The sequence below is a fragment of the Melopsittacus undulatus genome, assembly GCF_012275295.1.
Source record: "Melopsittacus undulatus isolate bMelUnd1 chromosome W unlocalized genomic scaffold, bMelUnd1.mat.Z SUPER_W_unloc_10, whole genome shotgun sequence".
NCBI lineage: Eukaryota > Metazoa > Chordata > Aves > Psittaciformes > Psittaculidae > Melopsittacus > Melopsittacus undulatus.
In genome coordinates, this window is record NW_022993943.1 from 286594 (window position 1) to 300609 (window position 14016).

Sequence of the window (14016 nt, forward strand, 5' to 3'; positions counted from 1 at the left end):
TGTCGGAAAACTTCCAGCGCCGCGAGTTGGGCGCGGCACCGAAATACTCAACAGCACAACAGCGCACCATGGCTGCCTCTATGAGCTCACAGCAGCAACCAACGGAAGCGCAGGCGTCGACCTGGCCGTGGCAAGAACAGTAACTATTTCAACTGGGGAGGTGACAGTGGTGGATTCAACTGCCACTGGTCCATTGGGGGGAGGATTGAGTGCCTTATTGATCGGTCGTTCTTCATCAAGTCGACAGGGTATTTTTGTCATGCCTGGGTTAATTGATGCTGATTATGAAGGAATAATTAAGATTATGATAAAAGTCTTTGCACCTCCAGTCACTATTACGCAAGGTAGCAGAATAGCGCAATTAATTCCATTTTATTCTCAAGTACCTGTATCTCGTAATCACAACAGAGGTATGGGAGCTCTCGGTAGTACTGGAAACACAGCAGGGCCTTTAGTAATGTTTTCCACTACCATTCAGGCCACAAGACCCATGCGTAAGGTGATAATATCATGTAAGAATGAAACACTGGGTAATGAAACAATAGAAATGATGCTAGACACTGGGTCAGATGTGACTATTATTCCCATTGCATCTTGGCCAAAGGCTTGGCCACTGCAAAGTACATCCATACTTGTCAGTGGAATAGGGGGTGAATCTAAAACGCTACAAAGTGTCGAATTTGTGTGTTTCAAGGATGCAGTAGATGACAACAAAGCTTGGGTACGACCATATGTCATGCATACTCCCCTATGGATCTTAGGGAGGGATGTTATGGCACAATGGGGAGTAACCTTAAGAACGCAGGATTTTTAGTAGTGGCTACTGAGGAACGGAGGCCACCCATGTTAAAGATCCAATGGCAATCAGATTCTCCTGTTTGGGTGCCTCAGTGGCCTTTAACAGATGAAAAACTCGAAGCTATTGAAGAACTGGTGGAAGAACAATTAAAATTAGGACATATAAAGCCCTCTGTTAGTGAATGGAATACCCCTATATTTGTCATAAAGAAAAAATCTGGAAAATGGAGATTGCTCCATGATCTCAGAGCCGTGAATGCTAGAATGAAGCCTATGGGGGCGTTACAACCTGGTTTACCCTCACCAGTGGCTTTACCAAAAGAATGGCATCTTTTAATTATTGATTTAAAGGATTGGTTTTTTTCTATACCGCTGCATCCTTCAGACACAGAAAGATTTGCTTTTACTGTTCCACAGAAAAATGTATCTCGACCCTCACGGAGATATGAGTGGGTTGTTTTACCACAGGGTATGCGCAATTCTCCTACCATGTGTCAATGGTATGTTGATCTAGCTCTCCAAAAGTGGAGAGAAAAATATTCAAAACCCATTGTATATCACTATATGGATGATATTTTAATTGCCACTCCTGAAAGCCTGTCAGAACAAGCAGAGACAGACTTTAAGGAAACATTACAACAATTTGGGTTATATATAGCGCCTGAAAAGATACAGAGACGAAATCCATGGTTGTACCTTGGAATGATGGTAACAGAAACAAGAGTAAGGCCGGGAAAATTAAAATTGCAGTCAGAAATCAATACAGTTCACGATGTTCAAAAACTTGTGGGAGATATCCAGTGGATACGTACCTGGTGCGGAATCACTAATGAGGATCTTGAACCGTTATTTGAACTTCTTAAGGATTCCGTAGATCCCTTAGAACCACGTCATCTTACAAATAAGGCACATGACTCTCTTAAAGTAATTGAGACAAAAATTGAGCAACAACAGGTTTATAGATATGACCCTGAATATCCAGTTATGGTTTTGGTTTATGGATCACAGCAAAACAGATCTGCTATTATAGCGCAACAAATTGAAAAACACTTAGCGATCCTAGAATGGGTTTTCCCATCGTATCAGCCTTCTGCATCTGTTACCACGCTCCAGGATTATATTGGGTCCCTATTGTTAAAAGCCAAAGAACGTGTCAGGTTGGTGTTTGGTGTTGATCCTTCTGTATTTGTACTACCTTGGAAAACTACTGATTTAATCCAAGAATGGTCATTATGTTCTATGACCTTTGCTCTTGCAGTTAATGGGGTACAATTGTCAACACATTATCCCTCTCATCCGCTGTTTCAAACAACCTCTATTATAATGAGAGGGCCTATTGTGAAACAAAAACCTATATCAAATGCACTTACTGTATTCACTGATGCCAGTGGACGTACTGGGAAATATGGCTTCGCATGGCAAGATAATCAAAATTGGAAACTAAAGACATGGACTGACACAGGAAAATCAGTGCAAATCTTAGAACTACAAGCCATTGTTGAAACCTTAAATTGGTTTTCCTCACAAGCCTTAAATATTGTATCTGATTCAGCATATGCAGTCAGTGTAGTCAATCGTATTGACTGTGCAAAAATAGGTAAAATTGGAACATTGGAAATTGAAGAATTGGTAATTCGCCTAAAGGGTATAATTCAAGAACGTAAGGAGCCCATCTGGTGCTGCCACATGCGAAGTCATACCAACTTACCTGGTATCTTTTCCCAGGGTAATGCTGTAATTGACCGAGCGGTTGCAGGACTAGTCGTGCTACGGAACTTTGAAGCGGCTCGTCAGTCACATGAGTTTTTTCATCAATCCTCAAGAGGTCTACAGCAGGAATTTGGACTATCTAGATCTCAGGCTCGAAATATTGTCGCAGCCTGCCCTGATTGCGCCCGTATTGCTCCATTACAACAACAGGGAGTTAACCCACGAGGCTTGGGCCCAAGAAAAGTATGGCAGACTGATGTTACAGAATACCCCCCTTTTGGTCGACTGAAATATTTACATGTCTCAGTTGATACTCATAGTCATGCAGTATGGGCCTCAGCACTAACTACAACAGCCTTTAAAGCAGTGAAACAACACTGGTTACAGGTTTTTGCTGTCCTAGGGGTTCCTGAAACGATAAAGACAGACAATGCGCCAAGTTATGTAGGACACTGGAGTGAACAATTTCTAAAGCAATGGGGTGTTAAACATGTTACAGGCATACCTTACAATACTACTGGCCAGGGCATTGTCGAAAGACGACATCAGGATATTAAACGTTTGCTTGGCGCTTTGAAAAAAGAGGGGGAGATAACCCTCTCGCCACACGATATGTTAGCTAAAGCATGTTATGTTTTAAATTGGAAAAATCCTGTTTCAACCAATGATAAGCAAACTGTTATTCCGATACATTTGCACTATACTTCACAAAATTCTGTTTTAAAAATGCCTGTCCGTACTTGGGACCCTAAAAAAGGGGCCTGGGGAACAGAAAAAGAAACTTTATTCACCTGGGGACGGGGATATGCTTGTGTCTCTACAGGTGATGACCCACCTCGATGGGTCCCAGCTAAATGGGTAAAACCGTGGCTGGAAAAGAAGGGAGATTCTGAGGAAACGAGAGGACAGCAGACGGTGTCTTAATAAACTATTTGTGGAATCTAGCTAGGGAACTTTTGGAAGAAAAACGAAATGAAGAAATTAGGTCTGGCAGCACCTGTGGTTCTGATGGAACAGGGAAGTATGATGTCACATAACATGGATCATCGGCAAAACATGTGGGTAACATGAGTTAATGAGATAGGGCAGGATTCCTTTTGTTTATCTATAGCAACCCCATCTGATCCATTTCGAACATGTTTGATTGGAGTCCCTCTGGTATCTCACAAGACCTTTATAGATATGGCTGACCACTTCTTCCAACACAGGCTGGCCACCTGTGTTGGAACGAGTGTGCATTTTAGTCAGTATAAAAGCCCAAGCCTCATGTGATGTGAGGGAGGCAGAGCCTCTGTGGGGACGCCCGCTAAGGTTGAGCCTGCCACCTTGCACTGCGATGATGCTTCTTGGAGCTGGTTTCTTAATAGTTTTTACAAGGTCCTTGTGCCACGTCCTGTATGTGGAACTGTGCAGTGGGAGCAATGATTGTCTGGATTTTGTGTTTCTGTGGAGAGTGTATGTGGGATCCCATATATGCATATATGTGTGTTTGTGTGTGTGTGATGTAGGCAGACAGTATTCTGTATATTTTTTGTTGTCAGGTTCATGTAAAAAGTTTTAACAGGTAGCAGTTCAACATTTTGGGCAAGAAAGGGTCAATGCATAAGTGCAGCAGGTATTTATGGTTGACCACCAAAAAAAAAAAAAAAAAAAAAAAAAAAAACACTGTACAGTTTACTTCTGCAGCTGCTTTACATCCTTCACAATCTTTCTGTTCATTCTGAATCTATTCACAAGAAATTGTTTGAACTTAAAGAAAATACTGTAGAAACAAATCCTATAGACTCTTGGTTAAAATCGTTAGGAATAAGTAGTTGGTTAAGGAGTTTAATCATGATGTTTAGTGGACCAATAATGATTATGTTGTTAATTTCTTTTTTGGACCTTGTTTGTTACAATGTACTATGCAACGCATGCAGCAGATGACGAACGCCTTATTTGAAAAAAGAGGGGGAGATGTTGGGGGTCGAGCATGGGCGCTTTAACAGGCTTGCAGCAAGCTGTGAGAAAGTGAGCCTCTGACCCCAGGCTGGAAGAGGAAGCATCAAGGTCAGCAAAACAGGAGCGCAATAACAAGATGCCAGAAGCATGATGTAACGCTAAGCTGAAGCGAAGGTGTGAAACCAATCAGGAGAGGCAAAGTGGAGCGTGTACCTCTCGCGGGCAGAGTGAAGTAGCCAATCAAGTAGTGCGTGATTGCGTGTGGGACAGTATATTAAGAGCAGCCTTGTAATCAATAAACGGAGCATTTTGTGAATCTACATCGTGTCGGTGTTTTCTCCCCTCCACCTGGCCGCGGCAGCCAATGCATTTTTCTCAATTCCTTTGTCAGCAGAGTGCAGGCCACAGTTCGCTTTTACGTGGAGGGGTGTCCAGTTCACTTGAAACCGACTGCCCCAGGGGTGGAAACACAGCCCCACCATCTGCCACGGACTGATCCAGACTTCACTGGAAGAGGGGCAAGCTCCAGAACACTTGCAATACATCGATGACATTATTGTGTGGGGTGATACAGCAGAAGAAGTTTTTGAGAAAGGGAGGGAAATAATCCAAATCCTGCTGAAAGCTGGTTTTGCCATAAAACGGAGTAAAGTCAATGGACCTGCACGGGAAATTCAATTTTTGGGAATAAAATGGCAAGATGGACGTAGACATATCCCTACAGAAGTAATCAATAAGATAACAGCAATGTCTCCACCAACTGATAAGAAAGAAACACAAGCTTTCTTGGGTGCTGTGGGGTTCTGGAGAATGCACATTCCAAATTACAGTTCAATCATAAGCCCTCTCTATCATGTGACCCGGAAAAAGAAAGATTTCAAATGGGGTCCTGAGGAACAACAAGCCTTTGAGAAAATTAAACGCAAGATAGTTCAGGCAGTGGCCCTTGGACCAGTCCGGAGCGGTCCAGATGTGAAAAATATACTGTACACCGCAGCTGGGGAGAATGGTCCTACCTGGAGCCTCTGGCAGAAAACTCCAGGGGAGACTCGAGGTCGACCCCTTGGTTTTTGGAGTCGAGGATACAAAGGCTCGGAGGCCAGCTATACCCCAACGGAGAAAGAGATATTGGCAGCTTATGAAGGGGTTTGAGCTGCTTCGGAAGTGATTGGCACTGATGCACAGCTCCCTTTGGCACCCCGCTTGCCAGTGCTGGGCTGGATGTTCAAAGGCAGGGTCTCCTCTACACATCATGCAACTGATGCTACTTGGAGTAAATGGGCTGCACTAATTACACAACGAGCTCGGATAGGAAATCCCAGTCGTCCAGGCATTCTGGATGTCATTGTGGACTGGCCAGAGGGCAAGGATTTTGGAATGTCACCAGAGGAGGAGATGATGCGTGCCGAAGAGGAACCACCATATAATAAATTGTCAGAAAGTGAAAAGCAGTATGCCTTGTTCACTGATGGGTCCTGCCGTATTGTGGGAAAGCATCGGAGATGGAAGGCAGCTGTATGGAGTCCTCAGCGACAAGTTGCTGAAACTGCTGAAGGAGAGGGTGAATCGAGTCAGTTTGCTGAGGTGAAAGCCATCCAGCTGGCCTTGGACATTGCTGAGCGAGAAAGGTGGCCAGTACTCTACCTTTATACTGACTCATGGATGGTGGCAAATGCCCTGTGGTGGTGGTTGCAGCAATGGAAGCAGAGCAACTGTCAACGCAGAGGTAAACCCATCTGGGCTGCTGCATTATGGCAAGATATCGCTGCCCGGGTGCAGAAGCTGGTGGTGAGGGTACGCCATGTAGATGCCCACATACCTAAGAGTCGGGCCACTGAGGAACACCACAATAACCAACAAGTGGATAAAGCTGCTAAGATTGAAGTGGCTCAGATGGACTTAGATTGGCAACATAAAGGTGAATTATTTCTGGCCCGGTGGGCCCATGACACTTCAGGCCATCAGGGCAGAGACGCAACGTACAAATGGGCTCGTGATCGAGGGGTGGACTTAACAATGGACACTATCGCCCAGGTTATTCATGAGCGTGAGACATGTGCTGCAATTAAACAAGCTAAACGGTTAAAACCTCTTTGGTATGGAGGACGATGGCTGAAGTATAAATATGGGGAGGCCTGGCAAATTGACTATATCACACTCCCACCAACCCGCCAAGGCAAGCGCTATGTGCTTACCATGGTGGAAACAACCACCGGATGGCTGGAAACATATGCTGTGCCCCACGCCACTGCCCGGAACACTATCCTGGGCCTTGAAAACCAGATTTTGTGGCGACATGGCACCCCAGAGAGAATTGAGTCAGACAATGGGACTCATTTTCGGAACAACCTTATAGGCACTTGGGCCAAAGAACATGGCATTGAGTGGGTATATCACATCCCCTACCATGCACCAGCCTCTGGGAAAATTGAACGGTACAATGGGCTGTTAAAAACTACACTGAGAGCAATGGGTGGGGAAACTTTCAAGCATTGGGATACACATTTACCAAAGGCCACCTGGTTGGTCAATACCAGAGGATCTGCTAACAGGGCTGGCCCAGCCCAGTCAGAACTTTTACATATTGTAGAGGGGGACAACGCTCCTGTAGTGCACATGAGGAATTTTCTAGGGAAGACAGTCTGGGTTACTCCTGTTTCAGGTCAAGGCAAACCCACTCATGGGATTGCTTTTGCTCAAGGACCCAGATATACTTGGTGGGTAATGCAGGAAGATGGGGAAGTCTGATGTATACCTCAAGGGGATTTGATTTTAGGGGAAAACAGCCAATGAACTTAATTATACGTTGTTGCTTGCTGTGTAATATTTTTATAGTCCATCAACTAGATGTCTTCAGGTCACCAGCGACTGGCCCTGACTTCCCTCTAACCATCGTCCCAACAGAGAATGAACTTTGATAGAACCAGATGAGTTCTGCAGTAAAGGGATGATCAACATCGGCAGGCAACAATCCAGCACTGCACACAGACTCTCCTGCTACAAAAGACTATTACAAACCTAACATCATGGACCAAATGGACTCAATTGCATTATAGGGATTGGTCCATGTATTAAGAAATTATTTCTTTCTATTTGTCTGGGTGTATGCAGATGTGTATATATATATATATATATATATTGGTATATTGAAAATGTGGGATCTGAGCATGACATGAATGGTATGGAATAAGGGGTGGATAATGTCATGGGTTCAGCAGTAGCTCATGCTCTGCCAGGGAGGAGGGAGAGATAGGGCGCCTGGTCTGGGCTAGTTGGGGAGGTATTCCATACCACAGCACGTCCTGCTCGGGGAGGGGACTGGAAGCTGGCCGGGAGGGAAGGGGTTAACACTCCGGGCTGGGCTCGGGGAGGCAACTGGAAGCTGGCTAGGAGGGGAGGGGGGAAGCTCTCTCTCTCTTTCGGGCTGGCCTCCTGGCGGCAGGTGGTATCGTATTCTCTCTCCCTGTTTGTCTCCTCTAACATTGATTTGTTATTGGTACCGGTAGTGATTCTGTTATACCTTGATTGCTGGACTGATTTTACCTCAATCCGTGGGAGTTGTATTCCTCTGGCTCTCCTTCCCATCCCTCCGGGAGTGGGAAGGTGAGGGGGGGGGAGGGGGAACAAAGGGGGAACTGTGCAGATTTAGTTTAAACCACGACATGGGCTTAAACCACAACAGTTCTCTTTGATGCCTTATGTGGGGCACGAAAGGTTAAGATAACAACAGATCTGATGAAATCTCCTATGAAGGAGACATTCCCTTACACCCCCCACTCCTCCACCAGGCTAGTTACAGCAACATTTGAGAATACTGAAGGGTCTGGATGGCCTTTCAATACCCTTGAGACCTTCCTGGTGCTTGAACAGGGGATCAGCATGTTGCTACACATACAGTATGTGCTTTACCCACAGCCATACCAACCTGAGAATGCCGTATTTCGTCTGATCTCAAAAGTTAAGCAGGGTCAGGTTCAGGTCTTGTCTAAGGTTAGATGGCAATACAAGAGGACCACCAAGATATTTTCCCCAAGGTTGGACAGCCGTGAGTAGCAGGGTGTGTGGGATAGCATGGGCTAGCATGTAGGCCAGCATGCACCTCCAGTGCTTTAGAACTTCATTCCTGAACAAGTATGAAATCCAGAAAAACAAGTAAAGCATTTAAATGAGGTGCGCTGTCGTCCTGGCAATACGAGTCAGGAACAAACCACCGCAACATGCTTGTGTTTGGCCTATGCCTACAGAGCCCTGCTCACACTATCCAGCACCTTCAAGGACATAAAGATGTATCTGGATCTGATGGCAAAGCAACAGACAACTCAGATACTCAACCCCCAAACACAGCAGCTACATGAACCCCAACAACAGACACTGCAGCCAATCCAACCCCAGTGACAGATACTGCAGTTAAAACTAAGGACCACTCTGTGCCAATAACAATAGCCTCTATAAGCAAGGGAAGAAGCAAAAGAGAGCCACAAAGAGCAACTTGTGCAGTGAAGAAAGATGAAGATCCAATGCATGTACTATAGGGGATGCCATCTGAACAAAAGTTATTACTTGTCCTGGGTTCAGCAGTAGCAGTCATTTTTTTCCTTCTTAGTAGCTGGTGCAGAGATGGTTTTGACTTTCAGACTGGGAAAAACGGTGATAACACTGATGTTATTAGTTGTTGCTAAGTAATATTTACTCTGACCAAGGACTTTCTGAGTCTCATGCTCATCATGCCCAGTATATAAACTGAGAGAAGTTACCTGGAAGGGCTAGATCGCTGCTTGGGTCAGGCTGGGTATCAGTTGGCGGGTAGTGAGTGGTTCTATTCTCTTCCCTTGTAATTTCCTTATCATTATTATTATTGGTGGTAGCAGTAGTGGGTTTGTGCTATACCTTAGTTAATGGACTGTTCTTATCTTAACCCATGGGAGTTACATTCTTTTGATCCTCCTCCCCATCCCTCTGGGAGCGGGAGGGAGGAAGGGGGAGGGGTGGGGGGTGGGGGTGGAGTGAGCAAGTGGCTGTGTGGTTCTGAGTTCTCCAATGCTGGGACAATGCGGCTCACAGTCACGAACTAGAGCATAGGGAAGCAAAGCACCTGGGATCACTTGCTAGGGAAGGGGAAATAACAAAGAGATTGCAGAAGAGCAACAAGCTCCCAGCCTCTGGGGGTGGCTCTTGCCAGCTGTGAAGGAAAGGTTTCCCAACAAGGACTATGTCATGTGTTGCTTAGCCAAGTGAACAACAATAGAGTAAGGCATCTAATCCCTGAAAGAATTAGCCATTCTAGAGATGATATATCGTAGGCTGAATGCTGGGAATGCACCTGTAGATCCAGGTGAAGTTGAATGCACACAACCTATGTGGTGGAAACTTAAACAGAGTGCACCATCATCATATGCCCCCTCACTAGCATCAATGACATGGACTGAGGCAGCACCACCAACAGTGGATAAAATAAATCATCAATTCTGAGAGTTCAAGGACAATCTCACTCCTTTCATCATTTCAGGTGTGGAAAAATTGTCCCAGGAGATCAAACAGTTGAGAGACGATCTATCTGATCTATCAAGCTCCCTACATGTACACACCCATGTCTCAGATATTAAGAGAAGGCACCCTACTGCCCGAGAGAATATATATGAGGTACACCCCACAGACCACCTTATGGTTGTACCTGGGGGATCACGGAGAAGACATGAGGAAGCGGAATGAAAAACCTACCTCAGTTCTGGAGGAACGTGTGCATAAATTGGAAAACGTTGGTCAGAGATGATCCTCCCAAGAAAGGTGCTGCTCCAGTCTCCCGTAAGCAGCTTCCCAGATATAGCAGAAGAACTGATTTTACTCCAACACCTGTGATAAGGAATTCTAAACCCATTCTACAAGGAGTGAAGAATCTCATGATCACTATTAGAGGGGCCCTGCCTTCAGGTATTTGGAATAGAGGGACAATTGGATTTACTGGACTGTGTGGATCAGATAGCCTGGCACATCAGTCCCACAGGAGTATAAGCCTCTAGTAGATACCTGTGCACAGTGTAACCTGATGCCATCAAATTGTCCAGGGGTGGAACCCATTTGTATTTCAGAGTGACAGGAGGATCCCAACAGCTGACTATACTGGAGGCTGAAATCAGCCTGACTGGAAGTGACAAAAGCACCCCATTGTGACTGGTCCAGAGGCTCCATGCATCCTTGGTATAGGCTTCCTCAGGATATGGTACTTCAAAGACCCAAAAGAGTACTGATGGGCTTTTGGTATTGCTGCTTTGGAAATGGAGTAAATTAAGCAGCTGCCCATCTTGCCTGGTCTCTCAGAGGATCCTTCTGTTGTGGGGTTGCTGAAGGTCAAAAACAACTGGCAATCATGACCATAATAGTGCACCGGAGGCAATATCACAGCAACCCAGACTCCCTGATTCCCATCCATAAGCTGAACTCGAAACTGGAAAGCATAGGTGTGATCAGCAGGACCCACTCACCCATATGGCCAGTGCAAAGTTTAAGTACACAAGAGTTGGGTCACTGAGGAACATCAGAACAAGTAACAGGTGGATCAAGCTCTAAGAATGAAGCGGCTCAGACGGACTTATTTTGGCAACATAAGGGTGAATTATTTTTTGCCCAGTAGGCACAAGACACTTCAGGCCATCAAGGCAGGGATGCAACATACAGATGGGCTCGTGATCAAGGGGTGGACTTAAAAATTAACACCATTGCCAAGGTTATTAACGAATAAGAAATATGCTGCAATTAAGCAAGCAAAATGGTTAAAGAATCTTTGGTATGGAGGACAATGGCTGAAGGACAAATATGGGGAGACCTGGCAGATTGATTATATCACACTCCAACCAACCCACCAAAGCAAGCACCATGTGCTTACCATGGTGGAAGCAACCTCCACATGGCTGGAAACACATGCTGTGCCCCACGCCACTGCCCGGAACACTATCCTGGGCCTTGAGAAACAGATTTCATGGCAACACAGCACCCCAGAGAGAACTGAGTCAAACAATCGGACTCATTTCCAGAACAACCTTAGACACTTGGGCCAAAGAGCATGGCACTGAGTTGATATATCACATCCCCTAGCATGCACCAGACTCTGGGAAAATCAAACAGTACAATGGGCTATTAAAAACCATACTGAGAGCAATGGGTACTGGGACTTTGAAATATTGGGATACACATTTACCAAAAGCCACCTGTTTGGTCAACACCAGAGGATCGGCCAACAGAGCTGGCCCAGCCCAATCAGAACTTTTACATACTGTAGAAGGGGATAAAGTTCCTGTGGTGCACACAAATAATCCACTGCAGAAGACAGTCTGGGTTATTCCATCTTAAGGTAAAGGCAAACCCACTCGTGGGTTTGTTTTTGCTCAGCGACCCAGACATTCTCTAGTTGGTAATGCAGGAAGATGGGGAAGTCTGATGTGTACCTCAAGGGGATTTGATTTTAGGGGAAAACAGACAATGAACTCAATTATATGCTGTTTCCTGCTATATAACACTTCTGTAGCCATCAGCTACATGCCCATCTCAACTACTCTGGGTTCTGAAAAGATGATATGTGCTGTCATGATCATCATCAGAGAATAAAGTCATTGGAAAAGCCAGGAGCAACAGAACAGTCCTCAGGTCGCCATCAACTGACCATGACTTCCCTCCAGTCATCACCTCAATGAAGAATGAACTTTGATGAAACCAGACGAGCTCAACGGTTCAGTGTAGTCATCAGTAGGCAGTAATCCAACACTGCACACCATCTCTCCCACCCTGAAAGACTATGACAAGAGATGGAACCTGACATTATGAATTGGATGAATTCAGCAATTTTATTGGGATTGATCCATGGAGTAAGGAATGATGTCTCTCTCTTTGTGTGTGTGTATGAGACAAAAAGCAATGGTACATTTTAAAATCTGGGATCTGAGCTTGATGTGAATGCTATGGAATAAGGGGTGGATACTGTCCTGTGTTCATCTGTAGCAATCATTTTTCTCCTTCTTAGTAGCTGGTCCAATGCTGTGTTTTCAACTTTTGCCTGAGAACAGTGCTGATAACAACGCAAAACATTAGTGTGTTAAGTATTGCTTACTTGCAATCAAGTACTTTTCAGTCTCATGCTCTGTCAGTGAGGAGGGGAAGCTGGGAGGAAGCAGAGACAGAACACCTGACCCAAACTAGCGAAAGGGGTATTCCGTACCACAGCACATCATGCCCAGTATATAAACTGGGGGGAGTTACCCAGAAGGGCTAGGTAACTGCTCAGATCAGGCTGGGAATCAGTTGGTGGGTGATGAGTGGTTGTATTCTCTTCCCTTGTTATTTCCCTTATTATTATTATTATTGGTGGTAGCAGTAGTAGTTTTGGATTGTACCTTAGTTACTGGACTGTTCTTATCTCAACCTGTGGGAGTTACATGTGGGAATTCTTACAGAGCCCAAGGCCACGTAGTGAGTGATTCCGATACCCTGAGCCTTATTACTGTAAAGTAAGAAGATTTTTGGCAGGCATAAGCAAGGTCAATTGTCTTGTTAGGCCTCTGTAATTTTCCACTGAAAACGTGCAGAGAATGATCTCTGCCAAGGTTGTAGTTTCCCACTGTATTTTTAGAGTAAGGTATTTAATCGCAATTATAACAAGTTATAAACATTAGCTCTGTAAGCGATAGTAACCTCTAGACTAACCAATTAGAGCTCAGTATTCAAGGCTGTTACATAAGAAACCTAAGGGTGTAAGGGTATAAAAGGAGCACTGTATCTGAATAAACTTTGGCAATCGCTTGATCACATTGATCGTCTCCGTGTTGTCCGTGACTTCTGCGTCAACAGTTACATTCTTTCAATTCTTCTCCCCATCCTTCCGGGAGCAGGGGGAGGAAGAAGGGCAAGAAGGGCAAGCAAGTGAGCAAGTGGCTGCATGGTTCTGAGTTGCTGGCGGGCCTTAAACCACAACAATAAGTCTTAGTTATAAGCACCTCTAGGGTTATAAAGAAAAAAATACCATCAAACCCATTCTCCCCTCCCACTTCTCACTCATTCATTGTGCCCCCACATATTTTTTATTGTGTAAAAAAAAAAGAATTAAAAAAAAATCAAGAAAACAGAAGAAAGAAGATATCAAGTAACACCATCTTGAAGACCCATTCCTCTTTCCAAGAGGCCTCACCTCAGACTATGCCACCTCGAAGAAAAGGAACTGCAGTGCACTGTTATTATGTATCAACTTTCATAAATATCAATTCAACTAGCTACTACTACTGTTGAGACACAGATCAGACTGCAAGTGCAGTGTTACTGCAGAGGGATACAGATGCAAGCCAAACCACAAATGCAGTGACTCACAAGCTATCTCCGAAGTTCCCAGGATCTAGAAATCCAGTCAAATTTTCATCTTTTCCTTTCAGAAGCTGTAAAACAGTTAAGAACAAAGAATGAAGGACATTTCAATTCCTAAAAATTGTTTTGAAGATAACTGAGTAAGGAGAAATTTTTGAACATCACAATTTTATTGACCAACCTTTTTGTCAAAATGTTTCCGAATATATGGCTTCCAAAAATGTT

At 44.6% G+C, this 14016-nt stretch overlaps 1 protein-coding gene across 1 annotated transcript in view; it reads right to left on the minus strand.

The window, feature by feature from the left end:
• The window catches only part of LOC117438202 (retinoblastoma-like protein 2), a 58271-nt gene that overhangs the window by 20544 nt on the left and 23711 nt on the right, over positions 1–14016 (minus strand). Inside the window, 5 exon segments of the mRNA XM_034073693.1 lie at positions 104–278; positions 2324–2436; positions 3014–3079; positions 13798–13862; positions 13973–14016. Of these exon segments, the coding sequence (XP_033929584.1) occupies positions 104–278; positions 2324–2436; positions 3014–3079; positions 13798–13862; positions 13973–14016 (463 nt within the window).